Source organism: Haliotis rufescens, unplaced genomic scaffold (genome assembly GCF_023055435.1).
Source record: "Haliotis rufescens isolate VD_foot unplaced genomic scaffold, xgHalRufe1.0.p SCAF_13, whole genome shotgun sequence".
Classification (NCBI taxonomy): Eukaryota; Metazoa; Mollusca; class Gastropoda; order Lepetellida; family Haliotidae; genus Haliotis; species Haliotis rufescens.
In genome coordinates, this window is record NW_025963813.1 from 31,854,852 (window position 1) to 31,874,995 (window position 20,144).

The following is a 20,144-nucleotide window of genomic DNA, read 5'->3' on the forward strand; positions in this document are numbered from 1 at the left end:
TTGACACGACGATAGTGATTGACATCATGAGCATCGATCTATGCAATTGGGATACAGTGACATGCATCAACCAAGTCAGCGAGCCTGACAACCCGATCCCGTTAGTCGCCTCTTACGACAAGCATAGTCGCCTTTTACGGCAAGCATATGCATGGGTTGCTGAAGACCTATTCTACCCCTGATCTTCATGGGTCAAACATCTAGATATCCTGATGACTCTGTGCAAACTGATGAATATGTTCGCATTCACGCGTTTCCTTTATACACTATAACGTATGACTTGTCACTGGAACTATTGACGTTTTTGGCTTAATACATATAAGGCTATATCGTTGGCAGTTTGACTGTATCAATCCATAGTGGCGATATACTTACTTCCAATATGTTGTGGAGGGACTACCTATATACGACAGTTCAGACCAGCAGACATCATTGAATCTATCAGAAGTAGATGCAATATGATTATATTATCTTTCAGGTTTTGAGTTAAACGAATCATCAAAGCCGATACGGAACAAACGTATTATCATACTTCACGCGCTCTTGCACATCAGTGTTGACGTAATATACAATGATGTCATGTTGACGTTATGTTGAAACTACCGGATATAAGCCCCGTCGTTATTTAGACCAGGGCTTCAAAACGGAAAAAAACCGTTTTAAGCCCATGGGCGTCAATTAAATTGAAAGAATTGATTGATCTCCCACGTCCGACCTTCTTCGTGTTGTAGCACGCTTCTATATGGCCAATTTTCACCAATATTTCACCTTATTTTTTATACGCCGTCTGAGGTTTCCACATTTGTAAGGCACTTTGGAGACCGCCTCCGTGGTCTAGTGGTAGAGCGTCCGCCCGGAGAGCGGAAGGTCCGGGTTCGTCATACCAAAAGACGTTAAAAGATGGTACTTGATGTTACCCTGTCTGGCGCTCGGCATTAAGGGGCTAAAACAAGGACTGGTCGGCTCATAGTCAGTATACTGTGTCTGAGTGGGGTAATTATGTTAAACTGCGGCATGGTATCTCAGTGGGCTAGCACTTTAAATCGGCATCAGTCCGGACTAATACACGCAGCCACACAAACACACACACGTACATGCACGTCGCTATATAAGTGCAATAATCTATGACGCGACGTTAAACCCAATTTCACCTCACCTCACCTCACCTCACAAGGCTCTTTGGACCCTTAATTTAGGTGATATTGAGGATATTCAGTGTGGCATTTTAAACGCATATGTCAAACACGCATAACTTTGATTATGGTTTGTCGTTACTTTTTTACAGGTTTCAATTCAATTTTGAACGTGTTCGGGACTCATAATAAGTCTCAGCTCCTTACATGAAGCTTTGTTTTTACTTCCTAACATAATATTGACATAGCTACATAACACATCAAGATCACGACGTGTTCAAAGAAATTTAATATTCGATTCATTATTTTCTACAAAAACAACGACAACGATTCATCGTGGACATCCTCTCTTAAATATTTATAATACAACAACTTTCCGTTGACGTCGTGCCATGGTTACGGCATGTGTCGTTGATCTCTGTGTTGTCGGAAAAGATGTCTTTCCCTGAGTAGTGCGTTTCGTAGTTGTCTGCCCCTGAGTGGTGGTGGTGCCCTCTGACGGATATTTCAGTTCATACAAGCTGTTCCCAACACAGCCGGATGTCGCTGCTGCGTCGTTGTGGGCGATGTCAGCTTGTACAAGGCTTGTCCTTGCTATGTGTTTGTTATTGTGAATGAATCCAATTAATTCGTCCTGAAAAAAGTAAGATCACGAATCAAATCAATGAAAGCTTTGATTGTGTGTTTGTTTGTTTGCTGTTTATCGCCTTACTTAGCAATATTCCAAATCTATGAGGCGGTCTGTAAATAATAGAGTCTGAACTAGACAATCATATGATTGACATCATGAGCATCGAGCTACGTAACTGGGATACGATGACATGCATGAAACAAGTCACCAAACCTGACAACCCGATCCCGTTGGTGGCCTCTGTCGACACGCATGGGTTGCTGAATATCAACTCCTACCCCTATAGGGGTACAATATACGGATAGATTACCTTCATCACAAGTCAAAAAATGAAACTACCGCCCTTAAGCGTCCGGATTATGCAATGTTCCTGGGACTGGAAGTCCCAAATTGTGACTTTCCGTTGGATTTGTTTACAAATTGGGTTTCACCGTAGTGGCCATTCTACCGGTGCAGACAGGGCGCCTGTCTCCAAGGCACTACGTGTCAATATTTCTATACGACCAAGGGGCGGTCGGGTAGCCTAGTGGCTAAAGGGGTCGCTCGTCACGCCGACGACCCGGGTTCGATTCCCGACATGGGTACAATGTGTGAAGCCCTTTCTGGTGTGCCCCGTCGTTAAATTACTGGAATATTGCTAAAAGCGTAAAACCATACTCACTCACTCACTATACGACGAAGATGTGGTTAGTTAATGAGTGAATAAGAATGGATATCACGGCGTGTCAGCTTGAATTTTAGATGTGACCTCGAAGTTGGTGGAACACAGGATGGTTTTGACAGGCCACGCATCTCAGTCAGAGCGAATCTGGATTCAAGACCATAACCAGAGGATCCTTTCAGCCAAGGGAGTGAGTGAGTATGGATTTATGCCGCATTTACCAATATTTCAGCAATATCACGGCAGGAGACACCAGAAATGGGCTCCACACATTGTACCCGTGTCGGGAATCGAACCCGGGTCTTCGGCGTGACGAGCGAACGCTTTAACCAATATGCTACCCGACCGCCCCTTTCAGATAGGAACGCGACAGATCTAGACTTGTGCCTTATAACACTTGCTCATCCTGGTCTCCGCTCATACAAAGTAAACGCTTACTGAAGGTAACGCTGACATACCAAACTGCCAGTGATACACAAACTACAATTTGCAATAATGAGTTTGGTTTAATTAACGCTGCCTTGAACAGTATCTTAAGTTGAGTAGTTCTAAAACGCCTGGGAAGGACAGGGTTTGATAACGGTCCGTTTTGGCCCCCAGTAAACGTCAAATGTTTAAGCTTAAGGAAATCTTTGACTTTTTGTATGTACATTATCAGACAGTTCAACAGATGGCTTGTTTTTCATACACTTGTATGGTTTGGTCTTCTGACATGATCAAATACACAAATACAGCTAACAGAATGAAAAGGACTGATTTTCCAAACTACAACATAAAATTGTTGGCACTTCCGTTGACTGCAACTGTTTAAACGAATAATGTCCCATTATCATTCAATGAACACATTTACTATCTTTCATAACGATTTGTAAAGGATTTCATTTCTGCAATCGTGAATATCCTAGGTTGTTTGTTGGTTTGTTGTTTAAAGCCGCACTCAGCAATATTCCAGCTATATGACGGCGCTCTGTAAATAATCGAGTCTGGACCAGACAATCCAGTGATAAATATCATAAGCATCGATCAACGCAATTGGGATCGATGACATGCATCAACCAAGTCAGAGAGCCTGACCACCCGATCCCGTTAGTCGCCTCTTACGACAAGCATAGTCGCCTTTTACGGCAAGCATGGGTTGCTGAAGAGCTATTCTACCCCGGAAGAATATCCAAGGGGACAAAAAAGACCATTACCCTATCTTGCTGCCACGCGCCTGGTTACGGTGCTGACAATCCAATTGCTCACGAATAGGGTCATCGACCATCGAATTCTACCACAACCAAGGGACGTAGCTCTGCATAGAAGCGCTCGTTATAATACAAGTCAAGCTTACCTGTAGTGTTTCTCTGCTGTGTTTATCCTGGATCCTGGTCCTCAGGCTATCGTCCGTTCCAACAAAATAACAACTATATGTATTCTTCACAGTCAGGAGATGCTGAAACAGACATGAATGCTCACATAACTATTAAATAAATGTATTACTTGTCACGCCTGGGTCTATGCCACACCCAGAAATCAAATAAACAAAAGGTGGAAATTAATAATAGGGGCGCTATTTTCCAATTATTTTAATATGGCAATGGCTAAATTACTTTTGTTGTAGTGTTGCAAGGTCAATAACAACACTGTAACAGTACTGTGATAGTATGATAAGTACGATTTCCTTTCAATAATGCCTTCGGAAAGTTTGACATCAGTTTGGGACCGACCATCTGTAACATGTGTCACGATCATGCTCGTAGATAGATTTTCTCTTGAATTTGGGAAATACGTCTTTTCCACTCATTTAAGGCATTCTTATTCAATTGTTAAGAAGTTAGAAACTTGCAAATGTCAGAAAAAGAAAAGACTAGGTCATCCATATCTGATCATTATATACACAAATATCAAAGTTTCCGGAATTATATTATGTGACATGTTCAGTGGGCCAAATTTCGCCCTTGTCCTATTAAGAAAGGTGCATATACATGATCATGCATAAGTATCTATCTCCAAGAAAAATTTATCTAATATTTGCACTTTGATACAAATAAAAAAAATTAAATGTAAAGTCACAAAACTTGAGGATTTTCCATCTTGAGCAATTAAGAAAATTATAGAGACTTCCATATCATTGTCTACATTAGTATACACAGGACTGTTTTGTTCATATGCTTGAATTATGAAATAAAAAAAATCAGGTCAGATGTCGGTATACATGTACGTTCGATCAAATCTTTGCAGATCAATCTTTACTGACATTCATATTTTACTCTTCTGCAACAGTGTTGGGGTGTACCGATTAATCGAACTTATCATACATCGCCATTGCCGGTAGCAATATATTGATAAAGGCTTGACATTTTTAACAATAATGCTTCGTTATTACATGTGTATATCGATGGTATCGATAGACGAAATACTTTTTTTCTATCCATTCTTTATCCCGAATGTCATAAAGTAAATAATTGATAATTGATTGGCAATACCCCAGCAATATGGCGGCATCTTCCCGAGGCAAGAGAGTTAACTGACTATAAAAGTCCAGTTTCCACCCTTGCCGAACAAGGCTGGTATTATGGAGTTACATTTTGGCTGGACTAACGAGTCTATGCAAAGTCCAATCAAACTCGCTCACCGAAATCGAAATCCGGTTCGTAGACTGTCGTGCAGATTTCAACCGATTGCAGGATTTGCAAAGCATGTGCCCCGCCAATTCCTTGTCGGCATATATTTTCCAAATCTTTTCATGTTTCTAATCAAGGTGCTCACGCGATTTGATGCATTTCGCGATGTAAGACCCGTTTTATCACAATATAGATCTTGATAATCGATCAGATCGTTTTGACTGGGCGGCACCATTCTTTGTGAAGCAAAGGCAAGTGATACGAGAGGTGGAATCTGATTGGTCCATAGGAGAGGCTTAGAAGGGACATAACTGGTAATAGCCACTGGTGGCGCTACGGTCGAGCCCAGTAATTCCAGCTTAGTTCGGCAAGGGTGGAAACTCGACTTTTAAAGTCAGTAAACTCTCTTGCCTCGGGAAGATGCATGGCGGCGGTCTGTAAATAATCGAGTGTTTCAAAGGTTTCCTCAAGACAGCGCCTCGTCACAAGACTGTTGAAATATTCCCGATCCTACGTGGTAACGCTGCCGGTTCTGAATGATATTTTAAGGTATCAAATACTCAACAACAAACCTGAAAATACATTATGTTTATCTCATCACTTACCGTGTTAGGGTGGTACTCAAACTGGAACCCTCTCCGATAGGAAATTTGAGCATTGGAAGCAAACAGGAACTGACCCTGCCAGAAATATGAAATACTTATACAACACTCAAAGGAACATATGAGCAATACCCTGTTGTAGACACCGTTCATACTTCACAGGTTTTGTACACACTACGCCCCACCATCATCTGGTGTATGTAAAAAAAGCGACAAAACCATAAAACATAACCATTAACAAACCCTTGAAGTATTGACGATGTGTTTGGAAGGAAAATATACACGTTAACGTCAAAAACATCCAATTTTATTCTTTCAAAGGCATTTAGAAGTGATACACATAAGGAAGAGAAATTATGATATCAACTTCTTTATGATGAGGAACACAACGTTTCGGAGTATATACTTACTCCTTCATCAGGTGAATGTACAATGTTTGGTAAGTATATCAACACTATTGCGTTAATACGAACTCCCTTAACGCATATCAAGCCTCTCACATAACATGGATAACAACTGTTTGTTTGTTGTTTAACGCCGCAATCAGCAATATTCCAGCTATATGACGGCGGTCTGTAAGTCTGGACCGGAAAATCCAGTGATTGACAACATGAGCATTGGGATCGATGACATGCATCAACCAATTCAGCGAGCCTGACCACCCGATCCCGTTAGTCGCCTCTTACGACAAGCATAGTCGCCTTTACAACAAGCATGGGTTGCTTAAGACCTATTCTACTCCAGATTTTCTCGGGCCGGATAACAACTGTAAAGAAACGAAGTAATATTTGCTTGATATACAAATTTACAGATGAGTGTCTTGCTACAGCGAACGACGTTTGTGCTATCAATCTCAACGAACCTATTTAAACCCACAACAACAATTTTATAATATAACCATAATAACAATAATTATGATATTCAAACTTACAAGCGCCAGAGACACACTGGAGAGAAGAATCGGTAGCAACATTGAGAAATCTGTTGTTTGGATTTAAGCTGTCCTGACGACCTGAGTGTGTGAACTCTTTGATCGCTGATAAACGGAAATAGTTGTCGGTATGAGAACCAACATATGCCAAGGTTCCAGAAACTTTCTTGTCAACAACAGTGCTACACCTACTTGTATGTTGGTAATAAAGCATATCACAGCTGAATTTTTCACACTTAACCATTATCTGGGTGACCTTTTTCTTTGTTACTTGTCACCACAGGGGTTTCTTACGCAAATAATAGCAGCTACAAGATATGTGATTTTTTTATTTATTATTATATCATTGTTATTATTAATTTTTAACTTTTTTAATTATTATTATTATTATTATTATTATTTTTATAATTATTATTTTTATTTTTATTATTATTATTATTATTATTATTATTGTCAGATTAAGATAAAAAGATTCAGCAAAGAGGGTTTTGGTGATCCTGGCGCAGTCAGGCTGGTTAGGCTCATCATCAGCTCAGGGCCCTTGCCCCCTCTACACGCAGCCCAGACAGCGAATGGGACTTCTCCCAGGAAGCGATGCCTAGTCAAACCCACACAGAACTATTCGGAGAATGTGAAGACTCCCCAACACTGCAGCCTTCTGCATTACCCAGATTGTCAGAAGGGCTGTATTCCTGGTAGCAAACCCGGGTACTCTCCCAATGTCAGTCAACAGATTGGGAGGTACCAAACCTAAGTCACCGAGAACAATGGGGAGTCGGACAACTTGGTACTTGGGATGCAAGCGTGACATTTCGAAAGCGATGTCCGCATATTTGCCATGCATTAATTTTCCTCAATCACATCAGTGTCAAAACGGACAGAAAATTCAATGATATAAATGATTTCATTGGATTTATCAAAAAGGACAAGATCAGGTTTGTTGACCTGGATACGTCTAAGACTGTAAATGGGCCTATTCTAAAGAATTTTGTATTTATCATTTTCCATGACGCCCTCTTATTATTATTATTGCTATTGTTATTGTTGTTGTTGTTGTTATTATTATTATCTATTGGAAATATTTATGAGCAAGCGTCTTCAGAAGATCATAAACCCATACCTGTTCTTAGAAACTGACGGATGACAAAGTTGACACTATTTATATTTATTGATAACAATTTCTTTTTTTACTGTAACAGCGACATTCCAGTATATATACTTATATCGTTGTCAAGCAAGATGAAAAATGAACATGGTACTGAAGATATGTGGAAGGTAGAGGATTAATAGCTTGTTTTCATGAGATTAACATGAGTAAGATAGGAAGAACTTTCAGCACTTTTTATTTGTCTATAATCCATAGCTACTGGTACAAGAGCAATGTATTACATTTTCACATATAATATAGACAACAGAAGGTAAATATTGTAACAACATGAAGGACAGAGAACACGTGATGAAGAATTCAATTTAGCAGGATTACGTGTGCGTAGGTGGGATGATGATGCTTAAAGGGTATGCGGGTCTATACCAAAATGTCGCAATTACAGTTGGTGAGATGACGTGAAATGGGGATTAACGTCGCATCCAAGATTATTGCACTGATATAGCGACGTGCATGCACATGTATGTGTGTGTGGTGTGTGTGTATGTGTGTGTGGCTGTTTGCACTTGATTTTATAGTGCTGGCCCACTGAGATACTGTGCCGTACCATACCAGTATAACATGAATACACCACTCAGACACAGCAAACTCCTTGTTTTAGCCCCTTCATGGCGAGCGACAGGCAGGGTAACAACTAGAACCATCGTTTAACGTCTTTTGGTATGTCGTCGCCGCGGATCGAACCCCGACCTTCCGCTCTCCGGGCAGACGCTATACCACTAGACCAACGGAGCCGGCCCGCTGTTACACTTGTTATCCATTGTGTCTACTTTGCAGCCTGTGGCAGTACTATGTAAAAGGAAAGGGGTGTAACGGGGTCAACTCCTCGATTCCGATCGAGTAGGAATGCAACAACGTTTACAGCAAATACCCCTACAAAACTATACTCTTATCTAAATGAAAATCGAACACGTACTTTTGGGGCTAGCGTCTTCAGAAACTTATAAAATCGTGATTTTGTTTATTCCGACCCAAAATCCCTGCTCAAAATATTTAGGCCGCAAACTTACCGAATTTCTTGTTTATCCGATCGTGTACACAAGCACAATGCGCCAATACACGCCGAATTAATGCGATCAGCCCGCCCATCGTTATTCGTTTCGCGATACATAAATCTATGGCATTATGATTTCACGTAGACTTATTCATCTCAATCGACCCTTCACTCTGCTCCTTCGCCATAGACGACCTTGGCCTTGACATACCGCGAGGTGAAACAATATGGAGACAGTTGAGTAAGGCGATGATGTAGTGAAGAAAACTTCCAGTCGTATATATATTGTCTATAGCCACTCAGGTCGCAGGATTATTTTCAGTGGGGAGTATGTCAACGCTTCTTACTTGTTAATGGCATCTTACTTGTTATGGACTGGCAATTTCTCAGTTTCATCACTCATATAAAAAGACGAATAGTTCCAGAAACGACGGTTGTCTTGTGAATGGTGGTAACCTTCGACACCCCACGTGATCATGGCTCCGGAATGAATTTACAAATTAAACAAACTTGCATTTTGATAAAAATATGTTTTTCGTGAATACAGTATACATAAACATTGTTTACATGGTATTTCAGGATGACACTTACTTAATCTACATACAATTTATAATTGGGACAAGAGGGGATTGGAACCATTGTGGTTTTTTTCTAATTAATTTCCACAACATTTTGCTTCCCCATCGAATTGGATTACTTGTCCTTAATAAAATCGAGAAAGGGCATTCTTTGAGATCACAGAACGTATTTGAGGCAATTGGAAATAAAACCAAATGGATTCTCAAAAAACACACTGGATTTGATTGAGTTTTTGCAGTCTGACGTTCACTGGGGGAACAGTATGTAAAATCCTGGAATTCCTCACAGCTGGATAAAATCGCATGCATGCATAAAGATTAGGGACCGCCTCCGTGGTCTAGTGGTAGAGCGTCCGCCCGGACAGCAGAAGGTCCGGGGTTCGATACCAAAAGACGTTAAAAGATGGTACTTGTTGTTACCCTGTCTGACGCTCGGCATTAAGGGCCTAAAACAAGGACTGGTCGGCTCGGAGTCAGTATACTGTGTCTGAGTGGGGTATTCATGTTAAACTGCGGCATGGTATCTCAGTGAGCTAGCACTATAAATCGGCATCAGTCCGGACTAGTACAAGCAGCCACACAAACACACACACGTCCATGTACGTCGCTATATAAGTGCAATAATCTTGGACGCGACGTTAAACCCCATTTCACCTCACCTCACCTCACCATAAAGATTAGGGGTGACAAAACCCTCCACAAGACTGTATGACAAGAGGGGTGGCTCTAACTTTCCAGTAGACAACTTTCCCTTTATGTTGGGCAATATTCCAGCATCTGCAGGACTGATGTCTCCATTTCACCGACTTTGAGAGAAAATCGAGCATGCTCTTCCTTCGAAATTTGTTGCATTAGTGACAAAACCGAATTCCGATGCAATTCCCAATTTTTACTTGAAACATGCATTCACGTGTTTATTTGTCAGGAAAACAATTGACTTGTTTTTGTATGACTTGGTACAGGTGCTACCGGTGAGGCAGGCTACGCTCCCCTTTTCGAGAAAACAAAGTATCATCATTGTTGATACTTTTTCATAAACACATGCTCACGATATAGTAGGAATCGTACAATGGACTCTGCTGTCAGTAGTTATGGAATTATTTTTGTCGCTTTTGTGTAAAATGAGCATCGGAAGAGCCTTTAGTCATTTCGATAAATACATTGATGACTTTATCGTCGCGGCAATCTCCATTTCAAGATGACGTTGTGGTAGATATGACGTCGATGTACCTGTTGTGGCAAAATACAAAATTTGTTGATGTTGCTTGACACTGGTCAAGTTTGACGTTTAAAATATATTGACACACTTGCTGTTAATAATGCAGGAAAAGCCAAACGTTATTTCGTAACATTAATGAAGTAAGATCACTAATTGAAATTGGTGTTTGTGAAAGAAGCATGAATAAAATAATAAAAATAAATATTTTCTTTAGCGGTAATGCGGTAATCAGCAAAACTGCGGTTTAACGTAGACTCGATACTTATTGCGGACCAGTCAGACTGTAGAATTCCAAAAAGGCATAGTAGAATTCTCATTCTCTCATTCGTTGACGGAATTAACAACGCACTGTAAACAAGGTGAATCTGTCTTTAATTACCCAAACACATGAACATTAGGTTTTGTTCAATCATTCGTTGTTGTTGTGAACTGAGATTTAGTTGTAGTTTAAGCAGTTGTCCTTCCCTGTTTGTAGGCAGCACCATCTGCTGGGTATTTCATTTCGTACAAATCCTTGCCAACGCAGACTGCGGTAGCACTGACGTCACGGTGTGCGATGTCTGCCTGGACGAAACTAGTCCGTGTCACGTGTACGTCACTACGGATGAACCCGACAAGCTCGATCTGAAAATAAGTGAGTGAGAACCAAAGATCATAATCAACGACAATCTTAGTTTCGAACCCGCGATCATAGGATCTTGGCTTGCAAAAAGGGACGCAACTCTGCACAGCGAATTGTGACATCGTAAACACCTTGGCACTGTCCCACAAAGCGATTTTAGCGCTATGATTGTCGTAAGCCAGTGTTAAAGTATGGGAATAACGATCACCTTAGCGCTAAGATGGCTTTGTGGAACGGGGCCCTGGGCTACCTTGTCCAACTGGAAGTCATATAAAACAAATACAAAGTTTTAACAAACAATTGCAAGGTTACCTATATAGGTGGTTAACATATGCTACCTCTTCATAAAAGGAAGCTGGACGTTGTATTTGTACAGCATGCACTAGGGAAATGTCTCCGTGATACTAGGGTAATTATTAACTGCTTAAACGTCCTTTTAAAATGCATCGAAAAAATATTTGAATTAGCAGACAAAGATGGCCTCCTGGGACTGCCAAATGCCTTCTTTAGCGGTTTTGGAAGGTAGTGCGCATATCAGAGTGAGTGAGTGGTTTGGTTTAGCGTTACATCACATTATTGTAGTTTCATCATTACATATCGATCAGCTTCGTGAGAGAGGAAGGCCCGAAGTGATGCAGGTCGTATCAGTTTACCACTTTAAAACCAATGACAACGAGTATGGTTCTGACAAGCCCTAAACATAACCAGAGCGAATCTGGTTTCAAACCCGCTGCCATAGAGACGCAACTCTGCATAGCGTCTGTGGCGCCTAAGACGACAAAATCAGATTACAATAGAAAACATGTGTATACACATGTACATGTACCATCCCCTTAAACACATCGTATTTCTTAATATGTTTTTGACGGTATGTACCACGTATGTACAGCTACACTATACAACTGTGTATATGAACCTGAAGTGCGACTCTGCGCTGCTTGTCAGTGATGATCTTCGAGAGAGTATCGTTTGTTGTCATGAAGTAACAGCTTCCAAGATCCTTCACGACAAGGAGATCCTGAAAGAAGGACATAACACACTGAGAGTAAACATTCTTCCTGTTTTCAAGTGACAATGTTTAGCTGCATAATACTGAATGCTATCTTTGTAACACTGCCACCTAATACGTCTTGCTTCTTTAGATGTGTAAAAGTGTAAGGATTTGATTAAACCCACAGTCATCACGTCACCATTAAATTTTGTTTCATAGTTTATGCCTGGCACATCAATTAAACAGACAAACGTGATAATAATCAATAATATAATGGTTTCTTCAGTTAATGCCAAAACAACATTTCAGGCGTAAATTATCTTCTCTTGGTGTATATACCATTATACCACTCAGTATGCTAACTCCGAGCCGAGCGGTCCTTTTCAGGCAGGGTAACAACAAGTACCATCTTTTAACGTCTTTTGTTATGACGCGGCCGGGAATCAAGCCATGGGCATTTCGCTGTTCAACCACTAGACCACGGAGGCGGTCTGTATATTTTAAAACCGTTCCCTCAACAAGTTTGTCTAAAATGCATATTTCAACCTTTAAAAAGCATGTGTAAAGCATATACAAGCTTGTATGTCACAACTGTTCGTCCCATAAGAATTGGTAGCTTATTTGTCTTTTCTTTACTTATAAGCAGCATAGTCCCTGCATTTGTATACACCAGAAGTAATTCAAAATTTATACATTGTTTTTAGTTCCACCAGTTTCATCAGTATATCCGCTATCGTGTGAATGAATTTCTGCTCTGTTTCCTGCCGCCCTCACATAGCAGGAGTGCTGTAGTGTGTCATCAGATAACGAACACACCCTTGTATTCAAATTGTGTGAATGCCACGATATGGCAGGTCTTCACTGAGTCATACACGGTCTCGTGACATTTAATGGACTCGCGACACTATTGCACCTGAATGTGATCGTGTGTGGCGAGGGGACACGGGTGGCCCAGTCGTCCAAGGCGCCTCCATTCGCTGTGCAGAGTTGCGTCCCTTGGCCACGCCAGAACCCTATGATTGTGGGTTCGAATCCCGGATCGACCCGATTAGGTTTCTAGGTTTGTCAGCACCATACCCGTGCTTGTGGGTTTCACCGAAGTGGTAAACGTCTGAGGCCTGCATCACTTCGGGCTTTCCTCCCACATTAAGCTGACACGCACGGGTATGGTGATGACAAACCTAGAAACATAATTGGGGAGAAGCGGGATTCGAACCCACAATCATAGGTTTCTGGTATGCCCATGGGACACAACTCTGCACAGCAATCGCGTCGCCTTAGACGACTGGGCCACCCGGGCCCCCTTTTGTAATGAAAACATTGCATCAGACATCAAATTACTAAGTCATTAGGCAACATTTTAAATCTTATATCAGGATAAACATGGGTTAAGTCGGAAAAATCACTCGAACTTGTTGATTCCGGAAGTAGAGTCAACAAACTCTCAAGATTCCTCCATCTCCAGTATGCACCACATGTCAGTGTGTGTCGCCAGCGTAAACGTCGAGCTACCTGTCACTTCTTCAATGGCAAATAGATATTCCAGATCGCCATACTGTACCTGTATCATATTCGCTTTTTGAAAGTTATAATAACTCGCGTACCAGTCAAACAGTCCATTTGATCGGGTATATAGTGTAACTATCACCCCTGGGAAAATTGGACTGTTTCATTCAGTCACATTCCGAGGGGTCAACTGTCAGATGACCGTGACGATCCGGGGTAGAATAGGTCTTCAGCAACCCATGCTTGCCGTAAAAGGCGTCTATGTTTGTCGTAAGAGGCGACTAACGGGATCGGATGCCCAGGCTAGCTGACTTGGTTGATGCATGTCATCGATCCCAATGGCGTGGACGGATTCTCATGGTGTCAATCACTGGATTGTCTGGTCCAGACTTGATTATTTATAGACCGCCAACATATAGATGGAATATTGTTGAGTGCGTCGTTAAACAACAAACAAACAACTGTCAGACCCGGGTTATATGTTCTATCTAAAAGGTTGATATGTTAGATCGTGTAGAACTCACGCTGTAACTGTGATACTCGAAGGTGTATCCTCCATAGTGGGAGCTATCCGCCTTGTTACCAAATAGGAACTGGCCCTGCAACATTCAACACCACTGAAAATATTACAATATATGTTACAAGTGCCTGCACAAACGACACAGATTGCAATTTCGAAGACACAACACTGGATGTGTGGTGACCTGATGAGAACTGAATACCCGCATACTCTCCTCACTGCACGAACTTCGAGTAATTGTTCATTGCACGTGTTGGTGGAGACTAACATTAAGTCTATAAAAAACAACTTTAAAATAATTGTACTTTTTTTTACAAAAGAACCTCAATCAACGAAACTAGGTTTGCTTTCGTTTGAACTAGACTCGTCTTTGCTTTTAGTAAACAAAAATTGAAATATATAAATTGAACTGTCGTGGCGCGTGACTTGTGTTGGCGTAATTGCTTAACAGGGCCGTGAAGATCCGGCGTAGAATAGGTCTTCAGCAACCAATGCTTGCCAATAAAGTCGACTATGCTTGTCGTAAGAGGTGACAAACGGGATCGGGTGGTCAGGCTCGCTGACTTGGTTGAAGCATTCATCGATCCCAATTGCGTGGATCGATGCTCATGATGTCAATCACTGGATTGTCTGGTCCATCCTCGATTATTTACAGACAGTCGTGCTGATTGTGGCGTAAAACAACAAACAAACCAATCTTATTTTAACATCATTATCGAAAGTCAAAAAGGGGTCAACCGTTTGATTATCTGGGGATTGCCCATGCAGTGAGGAGAATAGTTTGTCTCTAGTACAAATCCCATTTCAGAATGTTAAGAACTGATAACTACGTATGTAAGAGAAGAGACGTGTATTTATGAACGTTAAAATGCTGTTAAAATACCACGTAGTAGTAATGGAATTTACGTTTTGCCTTGCACAAAGTCGAAGGAAAACACTTATGACGGTAATTTGGTGATATTCTTGGAAAAGAACTTATTGACATACATGTAAATGAAGAAATTAAAGGGGCGATTAACCCAATTTACTCACTCACTATTTTCACTGAACACGTCTACAAGGGAGTAAGTAGGATTTCACACCACCGTTAGCAATAATCTTGTCACTCCACGATGTAGTAATTCAAAAATGGCTTCCGTCGTGTTGGGGAAACGAACACGAGTTGTGGGCGTGACGAGTGAACGAACTTCCCGCTTGGCTTAACATGAATACCCCACTCAGACACAGAATACTGACTCCGAGCCGACCAGTCCTTGTTTTAGTCCCTTAATGCCGAGCGCCAGACAGGGTAACAACAAGTACCATCTTTTAACGTCTTTAGGTATGACGCGGCCGGGGATCGAGACAGATTTCGAAACAAGTGAAACGATTTCGAAATGATTGAAAGGAGTGAGTGAGTGAGTTGGGTTTAACGCCGCTTTTTACAGTATTCCAGTTATATCGCGGCGTGTCAGCTTAATGTGGGAGGAAAGCCCGAAGTGATGCAGGTCTCAGACGTTTACCACTTCGGTGAAACCCACGAACACGGGTATGGTGCTGACAAACCTAGAAACATAATCGGGGCGAACCGGGATTGGAACCCACAATCATAGGTTTCTGGCGTGCCCAAGGGACGCAACTCTGCACAGCGGAACGCGGCGCCTTAGACGACTGAGCCACCCATGCCCCCGATTGAAAGGAACCAGAACCAAATTTCGGTACAAGTGAAAGGCATCAGGCACATTCGACGTTAGAAAAGGAAGCAGGTAGGTACAGAGTTCGAGACAAGTGAAATGAACCCAATAGACACTTCGAGATAAATGACAGGTACCAGATAGAGACTTCCAGAAAATAGAAAGCAACCAGACAGACACTTTTAGATAAATGCGATGGAATTGATGGCGACTTTGAGACAACTGAAAGGGACCAACGAGAATCTTCGAAATAACGTAATCAGATCGTGTTTGCAATGGTGGCTGGATGGTGTGGACCTCCTTCTGACACTGTGGATAATAGATACTAGCACACTTAAAGCCAAGTCTCTGCACTGTTCGTAAAGGCTTAGAGCAGCATGACCGGCCACGTACTTGCCCGCCAAGGCTAACATAATCAGAGCAGACAAGTAGTTTTGTAATACCAAAGTTTTCAAACTGGCAATGATGAATTTTAAAAATATGACAATTTCAACTTACGGAAGCTAAACACAGGCAATGGAGAAGACAGATCCTGAACATGTTGGTGACGAGATGAGACAGCTTATGTGTTACTAGCTCAAACACGTTTGCACCTCCGTTTGTAAGGCAACTGTTTTGGAATATTTGTCACTTATGTATTTTGAACTCGTCACTTACGTAATTTGGCATTATCTTAGGTGCTCTGACATTTTTTTCTGAAATGTAATTGCGTGACAAAATGAGATAGCCTTTTGAAGTAATACCGTAACGTTATTTCCCTGAAATATAAATGACCTTTATAATGTAGACAGAAATTTTCTTCCAACATCTATACACAGTTTACATATGTCTTATCTGCAAGTTTAAAATTGTTAAGGGAGAGATAAACTGCTCTACTTGTTTTAAATAGATACAGTAAACAGTTACAGTTGTAAAACACTTGCAAATTTGATAAGCATTAAGTAACAGACTTGGGTAAAGGGCCGATTCGTGCTAATTGTAGCACCTTCAGAAATCGCAAGACGCAATTGTTTTCTGGTTGCCCAATCGAAAATCTCGTGCTGTTTTCGTTTAAATCTCAGATTGGAACCTTCAATGGAGGATGAGACAAGGTGAAATGGTTTAACGTCGCGTTCAAGATTATTCCACTTACATAGCGCCGTGCATGCATGTGTGTTTATGTGTGAGGCTGCTGGTACTAGTCCGGACTGATGCCGGTTTTAAATAGTCGCCCACTGCGTTTGTCTTTATCCAGGTTAATTTCTGTTCAATCTACTCGATGAACACCAGTTTGGAGAATAAGCTGTTTTGTTTCGGAATTTGATTTAGTCCCACTGTAGAGTAGATTCCTCTTATTTTAATTTGGAACCGAGCGAGTGGTTCGTGTATGTTTTGCTTAATACTGCGTGTTTTGAATGGATTTCATCTGTTGATAAGCTGTTGTGACCAAGTGTCTGTGCTGTGACGCTGCAGTGATGTCGGGACATTTAAATTTGTTTGTGAGTTGCTGTGGCCTTTTGAAGCAAGCAATGTTTTTAGATGGACTTGCGAATCCTAACGTTGGTGGTAGATGGCGATGAATATCGATCATAAAAGGGTTGGTAAACAAAATGTTGCAATGAAGTTTTTTAAAAGACTTTTCATGATGTTTCATGATGTTTAAAATGTTGCAATGAAGTTTTTTAAAAGACTTTTCATGATGTTTTATTTTACATTCATTATAGTTTGTTTCAATAAGGATGATTACCGAACATGATTGTCTCTAGGAATTTTATAAACGCCATGTAAGGGTTACGGTCTCGGACGTCAACGTCGTCGGCAAGAACGCCCAATTTCAAATGTACCGTATTTCCTCTATTAGACGCCCGGTCATGCATTAATTTCGCGCGGCTAATAGAGGCTGCCGTGTATTAGAGGCCCAGCGTTTATTCTTGTAATGCTTGCACAGTAGCAACTCCCGAATACAGACATTTATAATGAAGCGATGAGAAGGCTGTAGATGTATTCATAGACACGTTTGTGTGTGAAAAAGGTTAATATTTAATAGAGGTTTCAGTGGGAAAAGAAATACTTCTTTTTAATATATATGAATCAAGCATATTTCAAGGTCATGATAGAAAATACTGTTGAATATGATGAAAAACTGAAATAATTCAAATGAACAAAGAATACTTGCCAAATTTTGGCTAGGGGGGGCATGGGTGGCCCAGTCGTCTAAGGCGCCGCGATTCGCTGTGCAGAGTTGCGTCCCTTTGGCACGCCAGAAACCTATGATTATGGGTTCCAATCCCGGTTCGCCCCGTTTATGTTTCTAGGTTTGTCAGCACCATACCCGTGCTCGTGAGTTTCACAGAAGTGGTAAACGTCTGAGACCTGCATCACTTCGGTATTTCCTCCCACATTAAGCTGACACGCCGCGATATAACTGGAATACTGTTAAAAGCAGGGTTAACCCGAACTCACTCACTCACTGGTAAGGAAACTAAAATGCAGATACCGGATAGAGTCATGTCCTTTCGACACACCCTAATGACCATCACCTTTCAGTGTATGTGATCAGATTAGTTGGCCGTACCCATTCTGAAAAGTCTTGTGTCAACGTGATTCTTCATTGCGGCACGGGCAAGTGGTGTACCTTAGTGGTTAAAGCATACGATCGTCACGCCGAAGACCCGGGTTCGATTCACTACATGGGTACAATGTGTGAAGCGCATTTCTAGTGTCCCCCGCCCTTTTATTGCTTGAATATTGCTAAAGTACTCACTCACTCACCCATTTAGGCACACGACATCCTAGTTTGTTCACGGAAATGTTTATATGTGGTAAAAGGCAGTAATGAAATAACCCTAGTGACACCCTGTCATTGAATGCTTCAATACTAGCTGGATAAAATCAGTGTCATCACCCTCCCATTCCACAAAGCGTTGCGAATATATGCCAATCCTGTTATATCTTCGCATAGCCACATACGTAAGAGGGCTGAGGTCCAAATGAGATAACCTTACATAAAGGTACCACACCATTGACTCATGAAGACCTGGGTAAGAATTGGTCTTCAACAACCATGCTTCTCATAAGGGAACAGAACTCAGAACGGGAACGAGAACGGGTGGTCAAACTTGGTATGAAGCATGTCATCGCATCCCAAAATAATAGATCGATACTCATGATGTCAATTACTGGATTATCTGGTCCAGTCTTGATTATTTACAAAACGTAGTCATTTGGCTGGACTATTGAACAACAAAGAAACACTTCACAGGTTTGTATACACAAGGTTGCTCTGTCACCTGTGATGTTTTTGTTTGTTTAGTAACGGGTTTCTGAAGACCAATTTTAACCATGATCTTCACAGAGAAATCGCTAATTATGACAATGAAGCAATTAACCAAGAACAGCTTACCGAAGGAAACAAGAGAGTTCTCTGGCCAATGAGTGCAAACGGCAATATTTCTCCCGTAACTTCATCTGCAACCTTCCAGCCATCTACAGGTGAGGTGAGGTGAAATTGGGTGTAACGTCGCGTCCAAGATTATTGCACTAATATAGCGACGTCCATGTACGTGTGTGTGTGTGTGTGGCTGCTTGTACTAGTCCGGACTGATGCGGATTTATAGTGCTAGCCCACTGGGATGCCAGGCAGGGTAACAACAAGTACCATCATGTAACGTCTTTCGGTATGACGCGGCCGGGGATCGAACCCCGGACCTTCCGCTCTGCGGGCGGACGCTCTACCTCTAGACCATGGAGGCGGTCCATCTACTCTACAACAAATATCAGACAACAGTGGGGTTTCCAGAAACTTCATGCATGGAAGTTCATCAGACTTCGATGACACACGGCCTCGTGCGATTGCCTGACTTTGTGAAAGACACACATCACTACTGCACCGCAATTCGTCCATGTATTCACAGGTGAGGGAAGAAGGCAGTGTATACAAACCCGTGACGTATTTGCTACCAATGCACTGGGTAACCATGACATCACAATAGTTTCAATTGTATTTGGGACTAATGGGCGCGTTTTACGCCGCTAATGTACATTCGAGTCAGGAGCCGGCAAAGCATTGATTGATAGCAACAAGAACCCACGTCGTCGCGGTAGATGGTATCAAGGCAATGAATCAGTTGGAGAGTCAATGCTTGATGAGTGAGTGAGTGAGTTGGATCAAACGCCGCTTTTAAAAGTATTCCAGTTATATGGCGGCGTGTCAGCTTAATGTGGGAGGAAAGCCCGAAGTGATGCAGGTCTCAGACGTTTACCACTACGGTGAAACCCACGAGCACGGGTATGGTGCTGACAAACCTAGAAACATTATCGGGGCGAACCGGGA

The 20,144-nt window shown here is 41.7% G+C and overlaps 2 protein-coding genes across 2 annotated transcripts; both read right to left on the reverse strand.

Annotated features, from left to right (window-relative positions):
- Positions 1 to 1,404: 1,404 nt before the first annotated feature.
- LOC124152850 lies at positions 1,405 to 6,715 on the reverse strand. Its single transcript, XM_046525901.2, has 4 exons — positions 6,565 to 6,715; positions 5,637 to 5,711; positions 3,759 to 3,860; positions 1,405 to 1,767 (listed from the first exon to the last, which is right to left on the reverse strand). The coding sequence occupies exons 1-4, from the start codon at positions 6,604 to 6,606 to the stop codon at positions 1,492 to 1,494; spliced, it is 495 nt and encodes a 164-aa protein (XP_046381857.1). The 5' UTR covers positions 6,607 to 6,715; the 3' UTR covers positions 1,405 to 1,491.
- Positions 6,716 to 10,873: 4,158 nt separating this feature from the next.
- Positions 10,874 to 16,489, reverse strand: LOC124152849. The gene is made up of 4 exons (XM_046525900.2): positions 16,331 to 16,489; positions 14,164 to 14,238; positions 12,059 to 12,160; positions 10,874 to 11,144 (listed from the first exon to the last, which is right to left on the reverse strand). Exons 1-4 carry the CDS (start codon positions 16,370 to 16,372, stop codon positions 10,968 to 10,970), a joined length of 396 nt encoding a protein of 131 aa, XP_046381856.2. The 5' UTR covers positions 16,373 to 16,489; the 3' UTR covers positions 10,874 to 10,967.
- Positions 16,490 to 20,144: the final 3,655 nt, after the last annotated feature.

Bases quoted from the DNA above. Each gene is read 5' to 3' on its own strand.
- LOC124152849 (XM_046525900.2), bottom strand. From the start codon at position 16,372: ATGTTCAGGATCTGTCTTCTCCATTGCCTGTGTTTAGCTTCC. The intron at 14,239-16,330 runs GTAAGTTGAAAT...TGAATGTTGCAG, and splicing joins ATTGCCTGTGTTTAGCTTCC to GGCCAGTTCCTATTTGGTAA. The intron at 11,145-12,058 runs GTTCATATACAC...ACTTATTTTCAG, and splicing joins AGCGCAGAGTCGCACTTCAG to ATCGAGCTTGTCGGGTTCAT.
- LOC124152850 (XM_046525901.2), bottom strand. From the start codon at position 6,606: ATGTTGCTACCGATTCTTCTCTCCAGTGTGTCTCTGGCGCTT. The intron at 3,861-5,636 runs GTAAGTGATGAG...TGTCTGTTTCAG, and splicing joins TTGAGTACCACCCTAACACG to CATCTCCTGACTGTGAAGAA. The intron at 1,768-3,758 runs GTAAGCTTGACT...TACTTTTTTCAG, and splicing joins ACAGCAGAGAAACACTACAG to GACGAATTAATTGGATTCAT.